The sequence below is a fragment of the Hippocampus comes genome, unplaced genomic scaffold, assembly GCF_001891065.2.
Source record: "Hippocampus comes isolate QL1 unplaced genomic scaffold, H_comes_QL1_v1.1 scaffold96, whole genome shotgun sequence".
NCBI lineage: Eukaryota > Metazoa > Chordata > Actinopteri > Syngnathiformes > Syngnathidae > Hippocampus > Hippocampus comes.
The window spans coordinates 594,411-621,869 of record NW_017806074.1 but is presented as its reverse complement, the minus strand read 5'-3'; the positions used below and the strand labels follow the sequence as shown (position 1 = coordinate 621,869).

At 42.4% G+C, this 27,459-nt stretch overlaps 1 protein-coding gene and 1 long non-coding RNA gene across 5 annotated transcripts; one reads left to right on the top strand and one right to left on the bottom strand.

The window, feature by feature from the left end:
- arhgef7a (Rho guanine nucleotide exchange factor (GEF) 7a) lies at window positions 1–22,272 on the bottom strand. 4 transcript variants are annotated; one of them, XM_019894528.1, is made up of 21 exons: window positions 21,860–22,271; window positions 17,958–18,041; window positions 13,664–13,748; window positions 13,386–13,519; window positions 12,936–13,137; window positions 12,730–12,818; window positions 12,561–12,655; window positions 12,387–12,482; window positions 11,503–11,625; window positions 11,267–11,405; window positions 11,128–11,187; window positions 10,897–11,043; window positions 10,619–10,705; window positions 10,463–10,541; window positions 10,243–10,382; window positions 9,945–10,166; window positions 9,457–9,550; window positions 9,149–9,238; window positions 3,606–3,705; window positions 3,142–3,196; window positions 1–588 (listed from the first exon to the last, which is right to left on the bottom strand). In XM_019894528.1, exons 1-21 carry the CDS (start codon window positions 22,022–22,024, stop codon window positions 466–468), a joined length of 2,409 nt encoding a protein of 802 aa, XP_019750087.1. In that variant the 5' UTR covers window positions 22,025–22,271; the 3' UTR covers window positions 1–465. The 4 variants fall into 4 exon arrangements, with proteins under 4 accessions (XP_019750087.1, XP_019750084.1, XP_019750086.1 ...); XM_019894525.1 differs by lacking the exon at window positions 1–588 and adding an exon at window positions 2,153–2,740; XM_019894527.1 differs by lacking the exons at window positions 1–588; window positions 21,860–22,271 and adding exons at window positions 2,153–2,740; window positions 18,106–18,226.
- Window positions 3,360–3,592, top strand: LOC109530652 (uncharacterized). The gene is made up of 2 exons (XR_002171044.1): window positions 3,360–3,448; window positions 3,520–3,592. It is a non-coding gene; the product is annotated as an uncharacterized LOC109530652 (long non-coding RNA).
- Window positions 22,273–27,459: the final 5,187 nt, after the last annotated feature.

Below are 27,459 nucleotides of genomic sequence, written 5' to 3'. Positions count from 1 at the left end.
AAAGGCAAATCCTTTTTTTAATTTCTCCCAAAACCTTTTTTTTTTGCCCTATTTACACTATACAAGTTCAACAACTGATCATTTCCCTCAGCATGTCGACACACAGCAAATCAAATAAACATGCAACAAAATAATAATAAAAACAAGCTTATACAACAAGTCAAATGACTCAACAAGTCATAAAAATTAAATAACAAGACATAAAAGGGTGTGAAATGGCATGGCAGAGGTTCACACTGGTCCATAATGTCATTGTGTGTCAGCACATATGTATGGAGCACCAGAAGGCATCCAGTGGAATGATTGTAAACAGGAGGAGAACATATGTCTCGAGTTGTCTTTTTCCAGCTCATGGACAGACTGGAGATGACGCTTCTGTTTGAGGAATGTCTTGAAACAATTCAAACATGCACGGGATCGTAAAAGAGAACACACCGTCCCTGGCAAGCATGTTTTGAAGCAGTTTCACAGGTTGGTCTCATCCCACGTGGGGTCGTTCATGCTCTTCAACACCCTCCTGACGACCTTCTCCAGATCTTTGCGGGCCCTCTGCTCCTCCTCAAGTGACCTTTTCATCTTCTTGTTATCCTACAGAGGGACAACAGGAAGTGCATCCTTAATAGCCATAAATGGGATTAATATTTTTTCTTTGCAGAGGCGTGTTGAACTAAACAACGGGGAACAAACAGTAACACCATGAAATATGAGAAACCCATCTCGTATGTTTATCCAGATGTAAGTGATTATTTAACTGATTTTTAGACTTTGACTCATGGGTCAAAGTTTTGAAATCAATGAATAACTGTTTTATTTCCATAATGGTTCAGTCCGAGCAGCTCGTACTTCATGGCCTGTGTGCAGTGTCGCTGTTACATTTTAATATTAAGAGCTGGCAAATTATTTCTTTAGTGTACGTTTGACAATGTTGAAATTTTTCTTTGAACAGTGTCTTGTACCATTAGTAAAAGATCGATTTGTTCAGCATTTACCTGTTTTAGCTCTTGTACCTCGTCCCTCAGGGCATACACCACATCCACAAGGCTCCTTGAAAGGGGGAGAGAAGAAAAAAAAACAAAATGAGCATAACTACAGGTAATGGGTTTCATCAAATATCGAGATTGTTTTCCTTACGCTTCACTTTTCTTTAAAATTCATATTTATCATTTCTAGCATCGATTATGTATTTAGCATAATCAGGGGTCCATAAGGCGAAAACTTTTTTTTTTCCCGCATAGCGAAACTTCGCAGATCACGTGTGAATTTGGCGCCCAGTAGTGACGTCACAGCAAGTAGCAGACTGGCAAGGGCGCACGGAAGTTTGCGTTTCCATCCATCCAACCATTACCTGAAACTGCTTATCCTGCCGAGTGTCGCGGGCGTGCTGGAGCCTCTCCCAAGCTGTCTTCGGGTAGTAGGCGAGGTACAGTCTGAACTGGTTGCCAACCAATTGCAGGGCACACACTGACAAACATTCACACTCACCGTCAGTTGGGGACAATTTAGAGTTTTCCTTTAGCCTGCTATGCATGGTTTGGGAATGTGGAAGGAACCCGGATAAATAACAGGGAGAAATGCAAACTGCACACAGCAAGGCCAGAACAGGGAATCGAACCCTGTGAGGCGAAATAATGTAATGCCCCAAGTCATATTTTGACGGATAATTATTTTTACCATAATCATCTCCTCATGATGGTCACCTCTGCTAAAATAGGCTATATCCTTAGTTAAACAGATTATTAAATTCGATAGCTGACATTATTCAATGTACTGCATGCGGTCTTTGGTTCAGTTTGTTTTCTGAAAAGAAAAAAAGACTGAAGGCTGCGCTTAATTTAGTAAGGTCACGATATGATGGTACAGTCCCAACCTGAAGCCATCACAACCCAAAGGTAAGCCTGCACAATTCAGTGGGATTAATTCCACAAACTGTATTTAATTAAAAAATGAATCATTTCATGACTTTGTGCAGTTTTGCCTAATTATCTAAATTTTTACTATTGTTGTAGTTTGCGGTGTACAACTGTGTCATCCTGACAGCTATTTTTAACATTTTTCATCATTGAGGCACACGTTACAATGTAAAAAAAAAAAAAAAAGTATGGTTATTTATTAGTGAGTCCATGAGCCAATAAGGGGAACAACTGCAACAAAGAAAGGCAAATCCTTTTTTTAATTTCTCCCAAAACCTTTTTTTTTTGCCCTATTTACACTATACAAGTTCAACAACTGATCATTTCCCTCAGCGTGTCGACACACAGCAAATCAAATAAACATGCAACAAAATAATAATAAAAACAAGCTTATACAACAAGTCAAATGACTCAACAAGTCATAAAAATTAAATAACAAGACATAAAAGGGTGTGAAATGGCATGGCAGAGGTTCACACTGGTCCATAATGTCATTGTGTGTCAGCACATATGTATGGAGCACCAGAAGGCATCCAGTGGAATGATTGTAAACAGGAGGAGAACATATGTCTCGAGTTGTCTTTTTCCAGCTCATGGACAGACTGGAGATGACGCTTCTGTTTGAGGAATGTCTTGAAACAATTCAAACATGCACGGGATCGTAAAAGAGAACACACCGTCCCTGGCAAGCATGTTTTGAAGCAGTTTCACAGGTTGGTCTCATCCCACGTAGAGTCGTTCATGCTCTTCAACACCCTCCTGACGACCTTCTCCAGATCTTTGCGGGCCCTCTGCTCCTCCTCAAGTGACCTTTTCATCTTCTTGTTATCCTACAGAGGGACAACAGGAAGTGCATCCTTAATAGCCATAAATGGGATTAATATTTTTTCTTTGCAGAGGCGTGTTGAACTAAACAACGGGGAACAAACAGTAACACCATGAAATATGAGAAACCCATCTCGTATGTTTATCCAGATGTAAGTGATTATTTAACTGATTTTTAGACTTTGACTCATGGGTCAAAGTTTTGAAATCAATGAATAACTGTTTTATTTCCATAATGGTTCAGTCCGAGCAGCTCGTACTTCATGGCCTGTGTGCAGTGTCGCTGTTACATTTTAATATTAAGAGCTGGCAAATTATTTCTTTAGTGTACGTTTGACAATGTTGAAATTTTTCTTTGAACAGTGTCTTGTACCATTAGTAAAAGATCGATTTGTTCAGCATTTACCTGTTTTAGCTCTTGTACCTCGTCCCTCAGGGCATACACCACATCCACAAGGCTCCTTGAAAGGGGGAGAAAAGAAAAAAAAACAAAATGAGCATCACTACAGGTAATGGGTTTCATCAAATATCGAGATTGTTTTCCTCACGCTTCACTTTTCTTTAAAATTCATATTTGTCATTTCTGGCATCAATTATATGTTTAGCATATTTTTCGAACTATGATTTACACTTTCCATCTACCCATTTTTTTATCCTCAATTGGGTGGCGGTTGAGCTGGCGTCACTCCCAGCTGATTTGGGGCGAGAGGCAGGTCACACCATGAACAGGTCACCAACCACTCGCAGGGCAGATACTGTTGTGTCTTGTATTAGGAGTATGCAGGGCTATCTAACGTGGCCAGTATATTAGGCCTGTACACTGTCCTGCCTGGAGCGAAGAAAAAAAGTTAAAAAAAAATAAATCAATACTTCTCTTCCATTGCGCTTTGTCCGTTGCGACTGGAGTCATCGAGCAGGACTTTCTCCTCGCCGGGAATAATCACATGGAGCCCCGTTTCCCTTCGTGGTCCTGTTTCAAGACAAAAAAAACAAAACAAAAGGGCTCGTAGACTTAAAATGTTGCTTTGTTTCACCGTCTCCAACAGTTGAGTCTCTTTTATTTGAACAAATGACAACACAGTTTTGAGAGCAGAAGTGTTAGTCGTGCAAAGACCAGACATAAACATGGAAGGGGGAAGAAAAAAAGTGAAAACTGAGAGATAGTGCTCCTTTGTAAATCAAAGTACAAAAACAAAATCACCAGGAAGCACGTCTACCAAAAGACAGATTTATTCCAAACTCATAATACAGCCATTTTTAGACTTGACTTAATTTTCGAAGAGACACTCTGAAGGCGTCGTTAGTGAGTTATTGAGACACGGTGCACATCAAAGACAATGATGCTTCACGACAGAATTCACCCTGTATATCCCAAATGCTGACTCCACAGGATACAACTGTCACAAAGTATAGCACGATACAGGACAGTGATATTCCTACAGCTCACTAAATGTATTTTTTTTCTCCCCCCCCCCCGTGGTAATTAACAACTATTATTTACAGAAAAGGGACGATGTGCTCTTTACACTCTTCAGCCCACTGGAACAGTATTCTGAGATTGAAAGTTCATACAAACACTTCAAAATTGCCTGCCTTGGACTTAATAGTGAGATTAAGAGAGGTCATACATAAACCTCTAGCACACAGAGTGTTTCTGAGTTTCGAGGGTGTTCATAAATCCTTTTCAAGCCTCACTCAGAGCACATTTCTCAAGATTGAAGGACTACATACATAGACTTCAAACCGTATTCTGAGACTGAAGGAGTTCATACATAGAAATGGTTCTGTTAAAATCCTTTTGTGGCCCTTCAATGCTTACACAATGCCAAAGGAAGAGCATTTACACCACATTACTTTACAGGAACACTGAATATTTAATAGTCTCCCTTTAAGAACTGTATCATACACACTTTAGGTAGATGACAAAAAAGTAGAGCATTTGACACATTCTCGATCCACCCACTGTCCTGTTACATGATTGTGCAAAAATAATTTAAAACACTTCACCTTTTATCCAAATCCCCCCCCCCAAAAAAAAACAAATAAGCATCATTCTTGCATGGTTGTTTTTGTAAACACTGACATTCAAATGAAATTAAAAACAAGATTAAAAAATAAATACAAACAAAATAGAGTGTAACATGGACCATTATATACTGCTCTAAATAGATGCCAACTGCAGACTTTTTAGTACCAACACTGGAAAAATACTTCTTCATGAAAATAGTGACAAGCCAGACAACACTGAGGCAAGCCTGGACTCTTTTCCGAGGCTAAACAACAGGTAGCAGGTTAGCTCGCCTAGAGCGTGTGTTTGGACTTGAATTAAATCTGGTCAAACTTTTGACAGCCTGCCGGGTAAGATGTGACACATTCGGGGAAATTGGTTGAGTCTCTCCCACAATTTTAAAACCGGTATTTGCAATTTCCACTTTTCACAGAGCTGGAGGTAGATATGAGTTAGCTTAGCATATCTTAGCCTTGTGTAAAAACTAGAGGAGGAGAGTTTAACAGCAAATTTAGCTTTAGTTTGAAATATGAATTCGTTTCTCAGTTTGAACCAAAGGCATTACCCTTGGATTTTAGGAGAGTTAGAATCAAGTCTACTTATATGCAAAGCGATCTGGAAAACAAACTTAAGAGGCCGTATTAATTTATAAAGCGCTATGTAAGTGCACTCCATTGACGTTAGAGTCTTGATTTTATTCGCAGAACTTTTGACAAGGAATGTTTCTGTTACCTTTAGCGTTACTTCATACCAACTTTGTTGCTCAATTAAGTGGGGTCCACACACCTGATTATTGGGTCGAATTGTTGCATTTTTCTCCTCTTACTATCAAAGTCAACAAAGGGCCAATTATCGGGTCTCAAAACGATTATCCTGAGTGGTTATCCTGTGGTGTAGGGTGTCAAAGGGTGATTTTTTTTTTACCTCTCTGAAAGACTTTGAAAACAACTAATAATCTTAACGTTCGATATTTACAATGGCACATATTTGTGTGCGGTCAGCACAGAGGTCAGCTGAGCGACGGGCTCCATGACTGTGAGGTGAAACAAAATATTAGCCTAACAGGAAGGGACCTGAAACTTGCACTGTAAACCAGTTGTGTTGAGTGTTTTTATACAAAGTGCCTCTCAGGTCATTCACCACAAGGAAAGTTTGCTACAGCAACGTAGGTACCAGATAATCTAACAGTTGGTCTACGTTCTCGTTATTTTTTTGACTACTCCTTTGGTTGCGCTATAGCATCCTCTCACAAATCAGTCTTGGTAGTATGACAAACTTCTGGTTTGGGGGAGGAGACTTTGCGATTGTCGGAGGAGATATTGTTATGTGTGCTGCGTTGGTCGTTTCGTCACCACACACAATAAAAACCGCTATAACGCACTTGATGATTTTATTCCTCATGTGTGGGGTTTGTCAAATTTTAAAAATGGGTTACAAATCTGTAAATCCGAATGCATGCACGCCGTTTCAGGTAAACGCCCCAGCTGCCGGCTCCAGAGTTATGTAAACAGTCGAGTGAACGGGGATATGAAAAAGGGTACTCTATGTCCATCTCCCAAAATGTCTCTTAATAAATAAATAAAATTGTATGCCGCCATGCTCTATCACGAAAAGGCATTCAGTTTCTAACAGTGGCTGTAGTTGGCTCTAATTTTATGTTCTCGCTCTATTAAAGCCATTGTAACCACAGATTCGAATTACGGGAAAGAAAAATGTGAAGGCTAAGTAAGAGTTTGGGTCAACTGACATGCTGCTGTAATAAATGGCAAGAGGGACGGAAATCATGGCTGAAGTTGTCCGTTTACGTGTGCCATCTGTGCTATACGTTTGCGCACATGCGCTCTAAAACCACCAACTGGAATAGAAGCCGCGCGCCATCAAAGAGAATACACTCGTTCCTGAACTACATCTGAATATCAGACAGGAAAGGCTGTCACCACCTCTCCCTCTCTCCCCCCATTTTTTTTTTAATTCCTACTGACATCTCTCAAATTTACTCTTACGGGCCAAAAAGAGAGTTCCCCACGTTTGTGCTCAAACGAGAGGGTCACATTCAAGATAAATGAACAGGAATGAGCAAACGCTTACTGCATGAAAGCTACAGAAAGAGAGGAGGCACATTGAAGGGGGAAAGTGGCAAAGGCAACAGGGAGCTGCGTTAAACATCCTACAACTGTCCCAAAATAAATAAAGCAAATAAATTAACAAAAACAACTGAATAAATATATATATATATTTAAAAAAAACTAATACAGACGATAAAAGAGGTAAGCGTGCTAGGTGGCACAGCAAGGAGAATTCTTTAGTTTTGGTGCGAGATGCAGCTCTTGCGTGGCACCGAGCCCATTCGGTATGAGTGGCTGGTCCAAATGGAGTCGTAGTCCGAGTCCTCCGAAAGGTCGGAGCTCAACTCCGGCCGAGACACGCTGCTGCGGCGGCCCGGCGAGTCCACAGAGGGCCGATCCGCGTCGGCCAACACGTGGTTGTGCATCAAGTCGGTGCCCTGCCAGGCTGGGATGGGGAGTAGGGGGGGTTGCGGGAATGTGGCGGGAGGGGTAGTGGTGGGTGGAGGGTTTGCGCAGGTTTTCATGCACAACAAATGGCAAAATTGTGGTGAGGGGGAAAAAATGCGGGATTGGACAATGGAGCCAAGGCAAACGAAGAGAATGGAGAGAACAAGAATGGAAAAAGGTCAACCGGAGCGATGATGAGAGGAGGGAGATAGAAGAAGGAAAATATACTGTTAGAAGGCACAGTTGAGGACATAAGGGTTAATAAAGGTCAGCGAGACAACAAGAAACGGAAACGCTGCTCATTTCATGGCCATGTCAATTATTTTTTCAAATTTTTCAATGCAGGTAGGATGGTGGTCTCCCACTTCTGAGGTTCAGGGCTTGAAACTCAGCTCTGGTTTTGTCTGGGGTTACTCCCACATTCCAAAAATATGCATGAAACGTCAACTGATGACTCTTCTCCATAGGTGTGAACGTGAGTATGATTGGTTGTTTGTCGATATGTACCCTGCGACCGGCTGGCGAGAATTCCAGCGTGTATTCCATATCTTAAAAGTATCAGCTTCGAAGGGCTCCAGCTCATTCACCCTTTGACGACAAGTGATATAGAAAACGGATTGTTCTATTACATTTGGCTTTTTTTCTCCACACAAAACGCACTTTGGATAAAATACTAAAACACCTCGTTGGATATATGACCAGCTTTATACTCGTCGCTCTGTACCGCAGGACTGCATTGAACACTTCAGTCGGAATGGGACATAACGAGCAAGAATAGAAGAAAAAGAGGGTCTCCTATGTTTACTTGTGAGCATGTGGCTGCACGGTTAAGAGGTTCATTCAAGAGGAGATTGAAGGCAGCAAGAAGAGCGAAGTGGAGACAATGGGCTTCCAGAGCGTTGGCATGTGCTTACGTTTCCATTTCACGCCATGTATCCTCAAGAGTTGCAATGGTGCAACCCCGATAAATTTGTGGTTCTGAATTTGCAAATTAGTGTACTTTCAGATTTTGGGGGGAACCGACATTATTTGAAAATACAGGTTACTCATATTTGTGCTAAGAGCAAAGCAATTAAAGCATTACGTCGGCATTAGCGGCGCCTTTGTAGAATCTTTGTGGTGGTGTTTCGTTTAATTCAGCATTTTTTTTCCCCCTGACTGTTTCGAGCCCGGTCTTTGAATGTAATTCAGGGACAGTCAAAACCGAAACTGAAGGATGTTTCTGCTTCTCTTCCAAGGCAGCTACTAATAGTATGTGTAGTTTACCTCACAGTTAAATTTGGTATTCCCTAACCTTTATTACGTGTAAATGCCATAAGGTGAATTGAATGGCGAAATCTCGTCTTTGTAAAGTTCTAGAGCGCATATGTTTCCCCATGTGCAACATCACGTCAGTTTGTGCTAGCGTGTTATTAAGGCTAGGCTAATTGGGCCCCGAAGGTGGTCACGTGGGTTCATTCACATTTGCGTGAAGCATGGTGTTGATACTTTATGATCAGCTCCGATTTTAGCGCTTTGCGAGGGTTCACAATGATAGGCGAGTAGAGTACATTGAACTACAAGTCGTATTTTTCCTATGAAACACAAAATAACCAGCAGCACCAAGTAGGTACTGTGTAATGGAAAAGGGATTTTCACAGGCAGTATGGTTCTGTTCTGTTTGGTACGGTAGACATTTCTCTGCATTTCCATTAGAAAAGATACCAACCGCACCTTCCCCCTTTCCAGCACGGTTGTTTTGCTGGCAGTTGTGTAGAGTGGCATGAAAGACACTGTTGTCAATTAATTTTCAGCAGATGTAACTTTTGGAAAAAGAACAAGTTTTACACCTAATCTACAACTAACTTTAAAAAACTACAATTGATCCAAACAAGGTTTTTCGTTTTCCTTACTGGAGTTGAGCGTCTGCCTGGTCTTGGCACTGGTGCAGTAGGCCTCAATGACTTTTAGGATCTGGGCGTCTTCTTCCAGAGCAGCGGTGCCTGAAAAATAATAATACGTTATTGGCTCCCCATCAATCTAGAAGAGAACGCTCTGTTCGGATGGACGCTGAAAGACAGGGATTCAGTTAGCGATACGATTATTGTTGTGGTTGGTGAAGACCTGCGCTGCATCACACTGAGAAATAATATTTTGGTTACAGTATCAGCGCCCATCATCCACAAATATCCTGCAGATATAAAGAGGGAAGAAAACATACTCTTCCTCAAGGCAAACTCCTCCTCTGACTGTTTCCTCTCTGGTTTGCGCTTGGGAAGGAGTTTCTTGACACTCTTCGGACTTTTACTTAGATCCTGCACACAAACAGAGAACAACCATTACTCACTGAGCAGGAGAAATGGATAAGTCACCAAGGGGCTGAACTTCGGACTTTTACTTAGATCCTGCACACAAACAGAAGACAACCATTACTGACTTTACAGGAAAATGGATAAGTCATAAATAAAATACATTTTCTCAGCAAAAATCAAGGGGCTGATATAAATTAATTGTGTTGCAGATGAGAAATTTAGCACGTCCGCGTCAATAGTGCAGAGGTGCATGGTGCAATTCCGGTTTCGGCCTTCCTGTGTGGAGTTTGCGTGTTCTCCCCGTGCCTGTGTGGGTTTTCTCCGGGTGCTATTACTATTTTCCACCATTTAAAAAACAATCGCTGATTGTTAATTCTCATCATTCATGGACTTTCACCTCTTTGTAGCAGAGGGCTGCAGAGGGTCGCAGTGGGGGTGCGGGCCGCAGGCAACTTAAGCTCCAGGGTTTGGGTGTGTTGGGAGGTTCCAAGGGGCCCCACATCATGGTGCTGTGAGACGTCCCATGGGAGGAAGGGTGAGGGAGAGTGTGGTAGGTGGGGGCCACCGTCATGGCCCTCCCCTCCGCGTGCCGGGACGGTGTGACAGGATGGGATGGAAGCTAAGGAGACAAAGTGTTTCAAATGTATTCTAAATTGGATGAAAACAGACACGGAAAAGGGGTGTGTGATCCTGACCGTGTGGCAGGGAACAGTGAGAGGTTTGTGGCTCGGTGCTGTCGCTGCAGTGTGCTTGATCTGCCGTGTTAGATGTTCAACCCAGTCTTGCAAGTCCTGTTGGTTGGTGCACGACACCTGAAGACGGTCAAACATGGGGCCTGCCCAAAAACAAGATGTCGAAGACCTTATGAGAACACGCAACGAAATGCTGCACGTTGCATATGTCGAGGCGGTTTACCGCTGAGCTCAAAGGCATTTTTGTGAGCTTCACAGTCTTCGAGCTTGCTCACCGACATGCTGGCCAGAGGCAGTTTTCCCTGCGGATAGAAAACGCAGCATGAGAACTGAGACCAAAATAAATAAGAATCATGGGAGCACATTCCTCGACACTAACCTGGAATATGAAGCCGCTCATCCTGGGGCTGGCCGACAACATCAGGAGGACGTGGGGGAAAAGCATGAGGTAGCGCTCATTCTTTTCCTGAAGGATGATCAAGAAAAGGCAGAGAGGGAAATGTGCTTTCTTGATGTATATTGAGAACCAATTTAGTTGTAAATTTCTAGAAATAGTCTTATGTTCATACAGTAGCAGATATTAAACCAGAAATGCAAATATTTTCACTCACGAGTTTTTTGAGGGTGACGTCTAAGAAGGAAAAAGTGTATCGTTACCTCTGCCCCAGGACTGTGCACCAGGACCTGGCTCATGTACAGCACGGAGCCCAGGGTCTTGATGTCATCACCCTCCCACAGCCGAATGGATTCAGTCAGGATCTGCAGCTCCAGCTCCTTACGCTTGCGCACTTCTTGGCACTGCGCCTGACACAGCGGAAACGGGCGAACAAAATTCAAATGCTCACGCAAGACTGTGAAGCGAAAAGCTATTCGCGTGGTTTGCCTTACTGAAAGATGTTTAAAAGTAGCCATGCACTTCTGGATGTCACTTCTGTCAGGATGACTCTCCTGAAAGACATCAAATGTGTTGTGTCATAATGAGAAAAGACTTTAGATTACCCTTGTAAGAATGTAGACATTCAGGCACCTCCATGTGGCGCTCCAGTTCTTTGAGCAGGGTGGGGTACTTGTCAAGCCTCATGAAAGGTTTACTAAGGCCCGTGGTCAGGGTGAGGATCCCGGGGCTGACGGCACCTCGGCCCTCCATGAACTCTCCCAACGTCTCACTTCAGGACACAATGACAATTGGGAAAAAAAAAAAAGTGATCTCCAGGTTTTAAAGAGAAAGCGGCTTGAATGGAGCTGGTGCGTTCAAAGACGGACCTGTGTTGCGTGAGCACGTTGACCGCACAGGGGTGGTTGGCACAGTAACCCACATAAAGAGCCTTCATTTGAGGCATGAGGTTGAGAAAGAAGCCACCCACCCTTTGCTGACACTCTGGAAGCCTTAAAGAAATAACAACAAACGTTAACAAACTTACATAACATTGGGTGCCATCTTTACAAAACAATACAAAAATACTCCGTTTTGCGGAAAAAGTATTGCTTTCACAATGTTTAATATTGTGGCAGCACTGGCATAGACCAGAAGTGTGTTTCTTTGTGTAGTAATGTGGCCAAAAGATGAAAAAGGAAAGTGTGGTTCACCTGAACCTAGTTATTTTGAAGCACTTTTTTAAAATATATGTTTCAGATGATTCCAGCCAGAGTTGAAATTATTTTCACTTTGCGTGTATCATTGGACGACATGATCAAAAAAGGGAAAAGAAAAAAGTAAGATAAAAATGAAAATACAATGTCATGTTTGCCTTCATGTTTTTATTCTGCTCAAATGTTCCATTTAAAGTATATGATGGATTTTAGTGTTCAATTCACAGCACAATGCTATGCGGGTGAACAGAGGTGTCGAGTTGCATAACAAAGGCCTTATGGTGCTTTTTCAGTCATTTTTTTAACCTCAAATTTTTAAAAATAAATTTAAAAAACCCAACTTAACTGTGCACTATCGATTTAGTGTAAATTTGTTGCAGCTGTTGCAAAAAGTGCTGCATAAATAAATATGTACTGTTTTGTATCATCTTTAACTTTGTAGTACAGAAGATCAACACTAGAGGGCTCTTCATTTGTATTACGAAACAAGCTTTTGCCACTACTGCTGCTGCTGCTGCAGTGAGACTATGCTGGAGGAGTGGGAGTGGGGGATATACTTGGTGCATTCCTCCAGTGATTGGACGAGCATCTGTTGGAAGGTGCTGATCTCCTCCAGGTTTCCCAGGATAAGAGCTACATCAGAGCCGCTAAGCCTGGAGGCGGAGAGGGTTTGTGACTGTTTAGCTGTATTCGTTTTGCGCTGTGGCTCTGACTGTGCAATGCGGTCGTACCTTTCGAAGCTCTGAAGAGAGCGCAGGTAATTTGTCAGGAGGATCTGGAGGTCCTTGGAATATTCAGTCTCCGTTTCCAAAATGTTCTGCAACACCTATCATACAAGACGATAAACTGAGGTGAAAAAAAAAAACATCAATTCAGAAACTAAAGTTGAAACATGCTTACCAGGTTGTAGTACGTCTTGCTAATGGCAGATGTGTCAAAGCCTTTAGGCGGACTTTTAAGGGTACCGGATTTGGGTGACACTTGCTTGTCTATGGGAAGAGAAATAAATACAGTGATACCCCATCGGCATGAGCGATTAAAAAATTCAATTCAAGCCTCCAGACAAAACATCTTAACGTCTGTAAAAAGACAGTAATGGCACCCACCGGAGCCTTTGACTTCACGGACGTAGTTGCTAGGAAACCATCCCGTCTTGCCGTTGAGGGTCCCCTCCCACCAGCCCCCATCTTCCTGACGAGTCACCCCAATGATGTCACCCTTGTTAAAGGTGAGCTCATCCTCGTTGGTTTGCAGGAAGTTGAAACGCGCTTTCACCAGCAGCTGCTGCCCACTGTTCTCTGACATGTCCTGAAAAGAGTAACAGGAAAAAAAAAAAATTGAGAAGCACTGCTCTACAGTCATGACAAAGAATACCAAGAATATCCAATGACATGTTGACACTAAACTGTTCCACTCTCCAATTTAGACAAGGCTTTGGTGGCATTTTGTAGAATTTCAGAAAGAGAACTAAAACTGCAAATAGGTGAAATGATCAGCACACAGTTGGCGACAGCATCCGCAGATGTGACTCAATTCAGTTCAATAGTTGGACTTACCAGACTGCGAAACTGGTTCTGCAGCAGCTTGGAGGAGCGACCCAGTGAAGCCTGGGAGGCGAGAGACTCAAAGGACTTGATACGATGGGCGGAAGAGTGTCGGGCGCACACCGAATCACTGCCCACGCCGATATCTGGAGAGGAGAGGGCCAGAATAAAAATACCCCAGACCTGGTAGCTGCGGTCAGCGCCCACGCAACACGCTCATTGACTACTCGACTGTCTTCCAACACGAACACCCACTCATACAAAACTCTGACACACAGAGTTGCACTGACCTGCCGTCACTTTATTCAGAGCCACGAGACTACTCAGCACCTTTGAGAAGTTCAGACCGAGAAACAGGTCACTGGCCTCAAACGGCTGTGGACGAGACAAGAGACAGCGAGAGAAGATTGATAGCGTCACAAAACTTCAAACGTTCCCACTCACAAGACGCAGCGATCCATAATACTTGTGGTTGTCCTCTTTCACAGAACTGATGCGGGGCAGGGAAAAAAAAACAAAACAAACTCAGCAGACTTGAACATGTGCAGCAGCCACCAAGCCAACCCTTGTTACCACACTCCATATATTATTGTTAATTATGTGCTGACATATGAGCTGACAATTCGTGAAGAACCCCAGTACAGTGAAAAGGCCGATGATATTCTTAGTGTCAATTTTATTGCACCTTCAAAGTACTTAAAAAGTACAGTTCACTTACATCGGGATTATATTGATGGGCTTGATCAACATGTTAATTTTAGTTTAAAACAATAATGATAGAAACACCACTAAAAATGTTGGTTTCATAAATTCTTTCAGTAAATGCTTGATTTTCATGAACGGATGTTTGAATAGGAGACGCTTTTCTAAAGATTTATGGTGCTCATCGTCACACTACTTCGTTTGGTTTGTTGGACTTCAAGCTAAATATGATGCGAAATTTCCGCACTATAAAGCGCTTCGGAGTATAAGGCCCACCTTCCACGAATACCCTATTTTCAAACTGTTTTCATATATAGGGCGCACCGCATTATAAGGCGCATAGAAGAGAAGCAACAATTGTGGTTGTGGTTGTGTTATACATCCACTAGATGGAGCTATGCGAAAGGGAATACAATACAATACAGCTTTATTTATACAGCGCTTTCACAACCGCTGCAGCTGTAACAAAGCGCTTTACGGAACAATTAAAATACTACGTCCAAGAATTCAGAATATTGATCCATATATAAGGCGCATCGGATTATAAGGCGCACTGTCGGCTTTTGAGAAAATGGAATGTTTTTAGGTGCGCCTTATAGTGCGGAAAATACGGTCGTGCGGAAAATACGGTCATAAAAATTTAGCAATAAGTGTTTTGTTTTGTTTGCGGATAACCTATGATGTCAATAGCATGAGCATTATCAGCGGCAGCACTGCGAACAATCAGAACTTGTCGTGGAGACATGTTGACAGCGGCAAAATGAAGACGGATGCCATTAAACTTCAATGTTCATGTCAGTGTGACTCTCAGTATGAATGGCAGCGATTGTATCTCTGATGATGAGGAGCGGCTCTTCCTGCAGCGCACGGGTTATTTGTGCGTCAGTAATGCTGAAGATGAGGGACAGAGAATTGAATCTTTATTCATCTTCCGCTCTGATTGCTGATATGCCTCAAGGTGACGTGTGGATGTGCCATTGAGGTTTTTCAACTGTGTGATGAAACAAGTATACAGGATTTGTGTGCATGCTTTACAGACTGGAAGATTCGCAGAAAATGCCCCATTCAGTGTGTGCGCTTGAAAGCATATTTCAAAACGGGCCCTTTTTCAAAGGTTCACCAATGAAACAAGAGCGACATGATGATGGCAACACAATGCCTGTCTGACTCAGCAAATGTTGAATGTCACGGGACACTACAACGTAAGACCTAAAAAAATAAATAAATAAAATACCACTATGGAGGCAAAACATTCCGATAATAGCGGCGGCCAATTGTATGCATGATCTCGCTTTTGATTGAATTGTGAAGTTTGCAGGTTTTCTAACTCATGCTGGATCAAGTCTCAATTGAGGTTACAACAGTCTCCCCCTGCTACCCTTGAATGTCTGAAAGATGTACCAAAGACTCATTCATCTCTAAACAGTATACATATGAAAATAGATCCATATTTCTATCCAAACATTTGAAACGTCACTGCCCTTTTAATGCCAAATCAGAGGCGGCGTAGCAGGCAGCGTTTGTCTATGCGGCTGGGCGTCGTCACCTCAAGGCATGTCGAAGCCCATGCACACAAGACGCACTTCAAAAGGTGCCGCCATTTCTGGAAAGTATTCACTTCAGATCTCAACATGACCTCCTCAGTTTCCAGTGGAACTGCTACATTTGGTCTTTATCCACAAACTGGAAATCCCTTTGCATTGCCACATGCTCATGTAACAGTTTGGGTTTTTTTTGTCCAAATCACACAAGCAAATCCAAAGTGCATACATCAAACCATGTGAGATCACTCTATTCCCTTATTGGTATGATAACGTCAACAGGTTGACGGTTTAGTCTATGGACTAACGCAGTGCTCCTCCACCGTTTTCTGCCAAGTACCGGTTCATGGTATTTCAATCCATCTGTCCGGCCTGGTACCAAATGACCAGCGAAGCAGTCCTCTACTCAGTGCCTAGCAATAAGAGACACACTAAGCTAAATTAGCTGGAGAAGCTTCAACAAGTTTAACCAGATACGATGATTTTAGTGGAAGATGCTTTGCTCCCATAAATGAGTGATCGGGCAGAGAGTACCAAGGCTTTTAGCTTCTACAATCCGTGTTAATTTTAAAAGGAGCAAATTGTGAGTTGCACTTTGTGAAAGACATGAGACAGGCAGAACAGAAGTGTCATTTGTATAATGAATACACTACAGACGTGTAGTCTACAAACACTGACGAGTGCGTTCTAACTAGCGATTGTTGACAATACGGTGTCAGTATTCAACTTTTGGAGGACAGCACACTTTAGGATGAAATACTAAATCTGTCCGACAGATTTAAACCGCAGACCCCCACTGACCTCGAGCAATGAGCCGACACAAACAGACTTCCTTTTCCCCAACATATTCAGCAAGGATGCTCCTTCGCAGACATTTCAGCTGCGTGGGACTGCTGAAGGGTTCGTTTCATTCGCGCACGTTCTCTGGTCCCGAATCTCATTGGCTGGCGAACCGGACAAGACGAGCGGCACTGAGAAACACTGACTGGCATTGTCATAAGGAGCGTGCGTCAACGAAGGGATTGTAGACTAATATGGACAGTCTCCACGCCTCATCGCTGTAGAGCGTGCCAAATTTTGACCAAAATCCGCAAGGTCGACGAAATGTTCTGTACAGTAATTCTAAAGACTGTCAGTTGTTTGGAAGAAAATGTTTATATTTTTATTTTTTGTTTTTAAATGATTGGGCCTGAAAAAATGTTTCCCTTTTGGTTTCATTCAATACAGTATTGTATTGTATACGTAAGACGACTACTTCACGGATTTCACTTATTCGGGGGCGCAATCAGATTGCTCCAAAACAGATTGATTCATTTTCCTGAGCAAAAAATACATGAATCAAACTTGTTCGTGGAAAAAATGGGCCATCTCGATGTTGTAGGACCTTGAATGTTTTTCATTTGTTTTATATTTATGGAGTAAAACTGTTTTTCATACAAATACTCTTGTTGTGACATTGAGAGGTCACAAAAGGCGAGCAATGAACTCGCTTGCAGAAAACCTAAGAATACCTCATCAGGCAGCACAAGGTGTTCAGTTCCTGTTTTACGTTTGATTGTTTAAAATTTACGGCCAAGAGACTTCCACGCTAATGTTCATCGTCTTTATTACTGCGTTTACGTAGGTTAGTGATAGACTGCAGCGCGTTCCAATTTATGTACCTGTTTCATCATTCGTAGGAACAGAACTGTTGTAAACCGAAAAGGTTGTGTGCTTTCAGTGGGAAAAAAACGACAGACTTTGCTTCACGTTTTGAGTAAAAAGAAACACTGTTCACATTTCTGATATGAGTGTTTTGTTTTTTTTTTCACAAATTGATGATACCCCAATTGTGATTAGCTGCTTTGTAAGTGCTCTGATATTCTAGCAAGGCCATGTCTGAATGCTGTTTCGGAATCGAGAAACGCTGAGAAAACACATTAGCGTTATTTTTAGTAGCCGTTCCAAGCAAACGCAATTTACCATGAGCTTGAAGTAGTTGTGACAACAAAGCCACGCTTGAACAGATATATTTGCATTCATTAATAGTACAGCTTAGAGATTCTGTATATGTTAATCCAAATTTGATGCGTGGAGACAGGCAAAAGGGCGACTATTCCGTCAGTGACTGTCTTGAGAAGTTTGTTAAAATGTTACTAATGTGGTCGCCACACAGCTTCAAGGCAGCCGGGCGATGGGTGCTTGCTCCCCGGCTGCAACCTCCTCCCCCTGCCAGCACAGCGGCAAGCTTTGTTTCACAATCTCCACTTCAAGAGTTTTGTATTAGCATTTAAAACTAAACTTGGGGCGAATCTAGAACGTTTTGATAATGTTTTAAATATCACGTCCGCCGGACTCTTACCTCGACGCGGAAAGATGTGCAGCCCTTGACAAACTCCTTTATGTTGCTCAGACACTCGCCGTCGTTCTTTGGCTCCTGGTAGATCTGCAAGGGACGTGGAGAGCCAACATTTAGCGGCTCATTTCCAAATCTACGGCTCGGGCCTTACTTTCTTTCGCGTTCCAAATGATTTAATAACCTCCGAATAGGGTAAATATAAACAATAATAGTGGGCTCCACAACAACACTGCGGACCGAGCTCTGGAGCGTGTGACACCCCGGAAGGCTGTGCTCATATCGCACTGTGAGCTCCCTTAGCGAATTGAAAACGAAGAGGAGCAGGGTTGGATTCTCATCGGAAGTGACGTCATCAAAATGGATTCCCCTGATGTACATTGACAAGCACTTCGCGTTTATGAAAAGTGGAAATCAATATTCAAAGACCGATTTTTCTCAGAAAAGCGAAGGGAAATAAACACTTAAGAACGCCGAGGTCCAACAAGATCGAATTGAGACAGACTCGTCCCTATTAGCTTCAGTGGGATGCACTCACACGGATTTGAAACATTTGAAGAGATTTTTAAAAATGTGATTCAGTGGGTGCTTGAATTCTAACACGGTTCCATGTAACTCTATTCTCAACAGTCTATTATCGTTATTTTGGGAGCGTTTCTTTTGGCTGCGCTGCTTGAGTTTCTTGGATTTTTTTTCCCCCTGGTCAATCAGATTTTAGCCTCTGCTGTCATGTCAATCTAATCTGCTCAGGGTCAAGGGTGTTCTGGTGCCAAAATCAAGTGCACGACTAAAACGTAGCTAAATGATTTGCTTGTGCACACTGTGTGTTATTTCTTTGTATTAAAGTGTGTTTTCATTTATTTCTACAGTCCACTATATTTGTTATTAATTTCACACTGATAAAAATAAAAACCAGCAAAACATACCTAATTAATACGATTTGTATTCATTTCACTGTGTTCGGTAACATTTACATTTGCAAACAGATTCTTGAAACTATAGCGCTGCAGCTGTTGAACATATTGCACTTGTTATCCTATTGATTAGGCTAAAAAAAATTTATCAGTTAAATGCTGATTTTGTATTATTAAACAATAACGTGCATGTGAGGTGCCATTCTCACGTTTAACTGTAGTATCTGTGACTTTGAAAGTATATGGTTTTCAGAGGCAGGGTCTGTCCTGGTGAGTGACGTGGGCATCGGTGAATGAGAGTATAGAGTTGGCCAGCTGTTAGCTGCATAGTACATTAGCAAGTCAGCATGTTGAGAGATTCAGCATTAGTTGTGGCCATCAACAGTTTTTGTATGAATGTGCATTTTTCTTACAGTTTGTTTAATAAAGCGATTGAAAGTGCACCAATGACTGTGCCTATCCTGGAAAACTTGTGGGAGCATTAATATACATTCACTCTATCGAATGTAGGTCATACTAAGTGATCTCAAATATTAGACATTCTCAATCTTTTATGGATTTTTTTTCTTCCTGGCTCACCATCAACATACATACTTGTTTCTACACAGTGGTGTAAAGGACTGCAGTAACATTAGTCCATGTGGAAAAATTATCCATGGAAAGGATTGAACCTTTGTAATCAAATTCTTTGAGTCATACAATTATTGTTGCAGTCATGCTCAGACATCTGTGAACTCAGGTTCCACTCTACATACTCTATTCAGATTCTTTTTGTGACATTTGAGTTAGGCGCAATGAATATTTTTTTAATAACGTAAAATGCAATAAATTTCTTGGCTCAAAAAAGACGGCAAACAATAGACACAATAAAAAAAAATAGCGGACGTGGGCATTAAATCATGATGGATACCAATAAATTAGTCTGTCTTTCGTGGTTATTAAATGATATTTTCTCAACAGTTTGGTGTATCTTGGACGCTCTGAATACTTTTTACCAGGCTGATTTAGTTACCACCCTTGGGGTTCCTGTCGAAACGGGGCCCGGGCAGTTTGCTGACGGACACAAACACCACACTGTGTCTTTAAAAAAAAAGAAAGAGAGAGAGCGAGAAAGAGAGAGAGAGATACGGTACAAAACAAATATTCTTAGTGTTTTCCAATTCTGTAAAAACGTGTTGAATAAATATTACATTTCAATATTTTTGTCAATGAAGATTTGCATCATAGCCTGCAACAGCACATGTTTCAATTAGCAGGGCGGGATGTTGGTCAGGTGGCCTTTGTCAAAAAAAACAGCATTTCATGTACAATTCACTGGTACTGGCAAAGAACTGGCAAAGAACGGGAATGTGGAGGGCAGAGGGAAGCATTTTTAAACAGTACACGTGAGCTACGATCATAAACACGCTGCAAAAGTGTGTTCCATGCCTCGATCATCTTCGGTCCCGTTATGGCTGTTGCTCATGATGGCATGTGTGTGTAAGTGCGTGTGTATGCATGCGTGTGCGGTAACGGGTCGATTGCGGGAGGTTGGTTGATCGAAAAGTAGATCTTTGGTCCAAAAAAGTTTGGGCACCGCTTCTCTACAGGATGCACTGCTGGGGAAAAAACGTTTTATCATGAAGGCTCATTGTGTATTTGTAGCCAACTTAGTCATTTTGATCGTAGGCTAATATAGCTAATATAAATACATTCAGCATGTGTTGCCTTCATTATAAGGCTTATATAAGGCGTTTAACTTTTTGCGGCTCCAGACATATTTGTTTTTTGTTTTTGTTTTTTTGAGCCAATGTGGCTCTTTCAACATTTTGGGTTGCCGACCCCAGATAAAAATGAATTGATTTTTTTTTTTTTTTTTTTTATTGACAAGCTCGAATTCACTCGCTGTTCACATTTTAGAAGCTAGTTATTGTGATCATCTATTTCTTCCAAACTGCCAAGGTGTGTCATACAGTAATCCCTCATTTTACGAGGTTAATGGGGACCAGAAACCCCCCCCCACAAAAGGTGAAAACCATGAGGTAGGATTTGCCCCGAGGAATTTTTATGGATGTTTGTGTGGGTACCAGCATGTTTAAAATATGTAAACAGTATTTATAATTTACATGTTTGAGACAAAGATTACAATAGTAGACATATTTACTTGAATTTTTAATTATAAAACCATATACGGTAATTAACGATTATCAACTTTGCCTTCTGAGTGGTGAAGAGGCTTGTGCTGGTGACGATGTAGGCGGCACTCACTTGACTAGTACAGGCTTTAGGTTAAGATGTTAACCTTGTCTTCTTATTCCTTGAAATAGATTTAGTTTATTTTCTATCAATCAAACTATTTTATAACACTTTTCAGACATAGAAATGCAACTCAAAGTGCTGTACAATTCTTTAAAAGCATTTCTAACTTACAACATAAAAAATACACACACATGAACATACATACCACATATATACACACATACATACATACGTACAAACATACATACATATATACATAGATATACACAGATAAATTAAAATAGGCATATAAATATGTTTGAATGTAGAGAGAGAGCGAGAAAGAGAGAGAGAGAGAGAGAGAGAGGGGGGGGGGGGGGGTCCATCTGCGTTTGCCTAGCCAAGTCAATGGCGGCTTATAGCTACAGTACAGTATATGGTCCACATCAGCACATCATGTTCATCTAGTATAAAATGACAAACCGTAAAAGGTGCTGTCCGTGTAATCATTCGCATGCTATAAAAATGTATTTGTGTTATTATTTTCAAGCAAGTGCATGAGTGTTGTTTTCCACGCACAGCAATAATAATAACGTCGTGACCTACTAACGAAATCTCCTCATGGGCCAGTGGGCAGGGAGAGAAGCCAGACAACAAACCGCGTCTCTTCCACGGATGTGGGCAGCACACAGACACGCCGACCTTATGCGGAGGGAGGGAGAGGTTGGGTGCGAGGAGGGGCAAGGGAGGGGAGGCGTAGAACAATCGCGCTCTTACTTTCTCCGTGGATCCGGGGCTGAGGCGCTCCAGGAGCCTGCAAAGCACCACGCCATCCTTGAGGGAGCTGTGCAGGAAAGCCTCGGGGTCCGCGATGCTCTTCTTGGGCGACTCGAGCACGCCGAGTGTAATGAGCCATGTTACCGTTTGCTCCGCCGAATTCATGTCCACACTCGAGTCGATGAAAGCGGCCGTGGAGGGAGAAAGAGGGGCAGGGGCGGGCGGGCGTGTGTGTACCTCGACAGCTCCTGGCCCCGCTTCACGCTGTCATCCCGGAGCATCCACAGGAATGACGATGCACGCGGGGAGAGTAGGAGATAGATAGAGAGAGGAGGAGGGGGGGGGGTGGTCCGCCTTCTCCCCTTCTTCCGTGGTGTGTTTCCCCTCCCTCAATCTGTCAGACTCTCTGCTGATGCCGCCAGCCGCTCGATCGGGGGGGGGGGGTGGGGGGGGGGGGGGGGGGTTGAACGTTTTCACGTGCCACTTCCTGTCTGCGGGACAGAACATAAGGTACACCATGTGTTCCGATGCAAAAAAAAAAAAAAAAAAAAAAAACGAGAATAACGCTCAGTTTTGATTTGCAGAGGTGTTGCACTGCATCCAATTTAGAAGGGTTTCTTTCAAATAGGTTAGTTTTCAGACACGTTATTAGGTTACACCAGGTGTCACTAACGTCCTGCCTGTCGGCACAACGTCGCCCCCAAGGACCACTTAAGTAGCCCGCCGGCCTTTTTTTTTAAGAATAAGTCACCGTTTTTGTGTGTGTGGGTGTTGTTGCTGTTCTCAATCAAAAAACAGTGTGAAGTGACAATTAGGGTCACTTCAAGAGATCAACTGGGGTGCTGCATGAAATTATCCAATTGTACTTCATTTGTCCCCAAATTATTTGGTAATTACAAATCTGTGCAAGTCTAAGAAAATGCCAAAAGAAAGAAAACTCAATTGAAGACCAGAGTTTGCATGTGTGTTCTCCCGAAGCTTGTGCGTTCTTTTTCGGGTTGTGTGGTGCCGACGCAAATTCCAGATAGATGCATTTTAGGTTGCGTTATGAGTTTTAACACGTCTATAGGTGTGAATAGAAGTGTGAATGGTTATGACTTTGTGTGCTGCTCCTGGCTAGCGATCACTGTACTATGTGAACAGAAAAAGGCCTCGCTGGGCAACGCTTCATAATCCAGTTGCATTTAACATGTTCATTTTCTGTCGCTTAAATTGCAATTTACTGTCTTAATGGTGGTTGTTGTAACCTGTAATGTAACGACGAGTCATTTATGTGCAGTGGGCCAATGTTTAAGCCTTGACAGAGGTCTGCCCCTAAAGTGCTTTCTTCTGAAACACTGGCTTTGCGTGCCTCACTCTTTCATCCACAACCACAGGCAATGTGTGTTATCCGCTTGTAAGCTGGCCTCAATTCAAGGGTGGGAGTAGAAATCAGACTTTTAGGTCCATGTAATGAAATGCTACAATCCGTAATACAGGCGTCAAATTATAACGCTAGCAGTCGGATATAAACACTGAATCAGGAGGCTTTGACTTGGCCAGAGGTGATGTAAAAATGTCACATTAGACTCTGCAGTATGGTTATTGTTCATAGAAAGAGGCAGGCTTACTCCTAGGGACAATAATGTCATTAGGAAGGAGGACAACAATGATTATTTCATGGTCCTCAACCGGTAATCTCATTTTATTCTGTGTAACGCACTCATTCATCCATGGAGAGAAAAATTAGGAGGAAACATATCAAAGCCGCGAGTGGCTGTCCACTTTTCTCAAGAGTCATCTAGCTGTTGTAAACCATACTTCAGTATTAGGTCTCGTACTGATGACTTACTGACATCCACGCGACTAAAATCTCATTTGTTGCACAATTGTGCTTCTACCACAGTTACCGCCAAAAACGTCGGTATTTGAGCCGCCATTGTGTTTGACATCTACCGAGACGTACTATAAGCACATCTGGTAAGACCCCAATTCAGCAAGTAACAGTGGACCAAATAAGACATTTTTTCAATAGGTGGAACTGAGTGAAACTCTTTCACCATTTAAATTTTTCAGATTTTTTTTTAGCGGACATGGTTCCATGATGCACTTGGGAGTCCGGCATGATTTCCCCCTCCCCCACAATACAAGAAGTTGAGCGCTTTCATTCGCTTCAGCAGTTATCCGGTGCATTTCTAACAGTTAGTTTTCTTGCCAGTTAGCTATGCCAATACCCTGAAAATGCATCTTCCCTTCAAATAGTCTGTTGGCGTGACCACTTAAGAACACCTCATAACTGTCACAGAGAGAACGCAGAAGAGCAAGAGAAAAAAAAAGAACTGTGACTTCACAGGCAACGTGTAGACCGGGGCTGGTGTGGGACCCTTTAGAGTGCCTCGTTGTCGGCCGTGATTACATGCACGTCACGTAGAGAAGGCGGAAGAGTGAGCGGGAAAATGACTGACATGACGGCAAAAAAATAAAATAAAATCAACTCCCATTTTATTATTGATGCCATTTACTGTTTTTTATGCTGTTATTGTTTATGTCTCTTCTCAAATTTGTTTTGTCTGACTGTACCCAGCTGTGCATCCATTTTCTATAGCGCTTGTTCTCACTGAGGTCTCGGGTGACCTGCAGCCTCTTCCAGCTGACTTTAAGTGAGAGTCAGGGGACACCGTTCACTGTGCGCCAGTAACAAACCAGTCGACAAACGCTCACGTTCATTCAGACACAGTCCAGTTAAATCTTGGCCTACTGATGAAAAACACCTCATCAGAACAAAACTTTCTGACTCAAAAAGGAAAGTCATCTCTCTCTTTATCGACAGTGTTGAGGCCGCAGAAGCAGACCACGCAACCCACTAACAGGAAACAGATTCAGTCTCAAAGTGCATCTTTATTTCAAGCCTCTCTCTTCTTGCAAACTCCATCATTGATTATCATCACTTCAATCCACTGACGACTGTCAGAAGGGTATTAATAGCATTGCCCAAGAGAGTTGATCATGAAATACTCCATGTCCTTTCCTCTCCCGGTTATTGTTGCCCAGGTATGACTCACATCCACAATAGTTTTGTTGGCATCTGCCGTGACGGTGTGTGTGACGGTGAGTCAGCAACAGCAGGGGTGAAGCAACTCAATAGAATTCAGCCATCACTCACTCTATTATTCATTCACGCCTGCGTTTTGGAACGTTTCCCAGTATGTCTACTAACGGCATCTCACAGCTTCTTCATGTGTACATGAGAAATATTTCTGTATCCTTAGTAGGTAGGACCTACTTACATTGATCCTGTGGACGCGCTACATGGAGGCTTCACTTCAAGCCACAGGGTGGGGCTCTCTGCACACTACATCTGTCTCCAATGGAGCCTACCATGAGTGAGGTGGGGGGATGGGATTGTATAGGGAGGGGGACCCCCATTGTGCAGTGGCCTGTCCACAAAACTGAAGCCAGGTGTTATGTACTCCTCGGGTCAATGGTCGTCATGCATTTCCTGCAGTGTTTGTCCTCATTAGCGTTAAGCATACACCCTGAACTGGTCGCCAGTCAATTGCAGAAAACATATGGACAAAGAAAGCAGCATAGCAGATGACGATGATGATCAAAAGTAATCTGGTCAGAGACCTTACCTGTGACCATTTTCAAAGGCTGCGTTTGAATGCCATCACGATGATGATGTCATAACTACGCGTGTCCTATGACTGACATCAAATGATTTCAGCAACGTCCACATGATGTAATTTTGGATTTCCTTGCAGGGAAAATTTCCATTGTTTTGTTCATGAGAGGTGGACTGAGGAAAGTTCACCTAACCCGAGCAAGCTAATGCTATCAGACACCGGATCATTAGCTTAATAGTTTAATTGTTTGCTTCAGTCATTTTTGAACGTTTTAACAGGACAAAAAAAAAAAATCTACCAACAAGTAGAGTCTATTTTTCTTGATTCAACATTTGTAGATTACTATGACCTGGATGACTGAAAATCTGCCCCAGGGTCTTCGAGGGCCTCTTGCATGCATGCTTTAGTTGTCTCTCTCCTCCAACGCACCTGCTTCATATGATCAGGATCATTATCAGGCGTCTGAAGTTCTCAGATGATCATTTGAATCAATGAGGGAAACATCGAAAACATGTTGGAAAGTGGCCCACGAGGACCGGAGTTTGAGACCCCTGATCTACATGGACATACCGTGATTTCCAGACTGGCAGGTTTTGTTTTGTTGTTTTTACCATGCTTTAAACCCTGCGGTGATGCAGTTAATCAATTAAAAAAAAGATCTTAATTATCGATTATAACTTGTTATTGAGATTTTATGACTGGTTATGAGTACATTTAATGTAAAATAAGAAACAATGTTTTTAACCCAAGTTTGAAGACATATTTTGTTTTTGTATGCTGCCTGTTTACTTCACTCTGTAGATCTTTTTTTTTCAAAAATTAAGTAAGATTCATTCTATCTTTTTTTTTTGTGAAGACCAGTTTTTGCAGTGTTAGTGTTACTAACTTGTATGACCAATAGGGAACAACTTCAGGATCACCATGGATACCGTAGCTCTCTCCCTTCCGCTCTTCCTGTGAGTGGATGTTAAGGAAGAAAGGGTTGTCAGGAAGACTAACTCTTTGGGAGTTAGACCGCGGCTCCAAACAGGTGGGCGTCAAGGGATACTGTTGCACGCTTGAAGGTGCTGTCGCCATGCATATGTAACCATGGGCGCGTCCGCGGGCATCCGGGGGCGGCCCCCAGGCATGTTCTATGCCTCCATTCAGATGAAATTCCAACATTTCCGCTTCTTCCACTGGGAAATGCTGCTGTTTTGCTATTCATGTCACAGCTGTTAGGAAAGCAAGTCTCACCACATGACGAGATATCACCACGCTGGAGGAAATCCACTTGAATGTGATATATTATGCAAATGCTTCAACGAGTTGCAGAGTAAGTTTTCGAACCCTTAATGGTTCCTGAGTTTTAGTTTGGGAGCGGCCGATGTTATTCTGTTCAACTAGTGTTAATCCATGACTACAATGGACATTTTTCTGTTGGTATTAACTGTTTTTACATCTGGATTCTGGTCTATACACATGAAATATTATTTCCTCTCCAAGCAAAGAACCATGCAGCCGGAATGCATGAATCACGGAAGCAGGAATAATGGATGATACTGGCAAGTAGACAAGGCCAGCATGAAGGGATAGATGGTCAGACATATGTTCGCTATAATCCCGCCGCAAAGGATTATGTCGATGGAAAAAGACACCCGAATGAATTTATCCTCTCATTTGTAATGCTATGTTAATAATGCTACATTCACACAGGCTGAAAAGCCCAACTATTTTCAGTCAGGCATGTTTTTGTTCCAAAAACACTTTCCATAGAGACAGAGATTTCAAAGGATGAGCCCCAGAGGACTGGGTGAGTGATGCCTATATGTCTTATAATAAGTCTCATGTGTGAAGGAAACCAAACCAACCAATACAGAAGACAGATGCACAGTACTGAGAGCTGTTCCTAATTGATAATATTCTTCAACTACAATTAAAAATTATGAAACACCTTTCTCCGTATGATGTAGCACAGTTCTCCACTATCGGCATAAGCAATCAAGCCCTTAATCA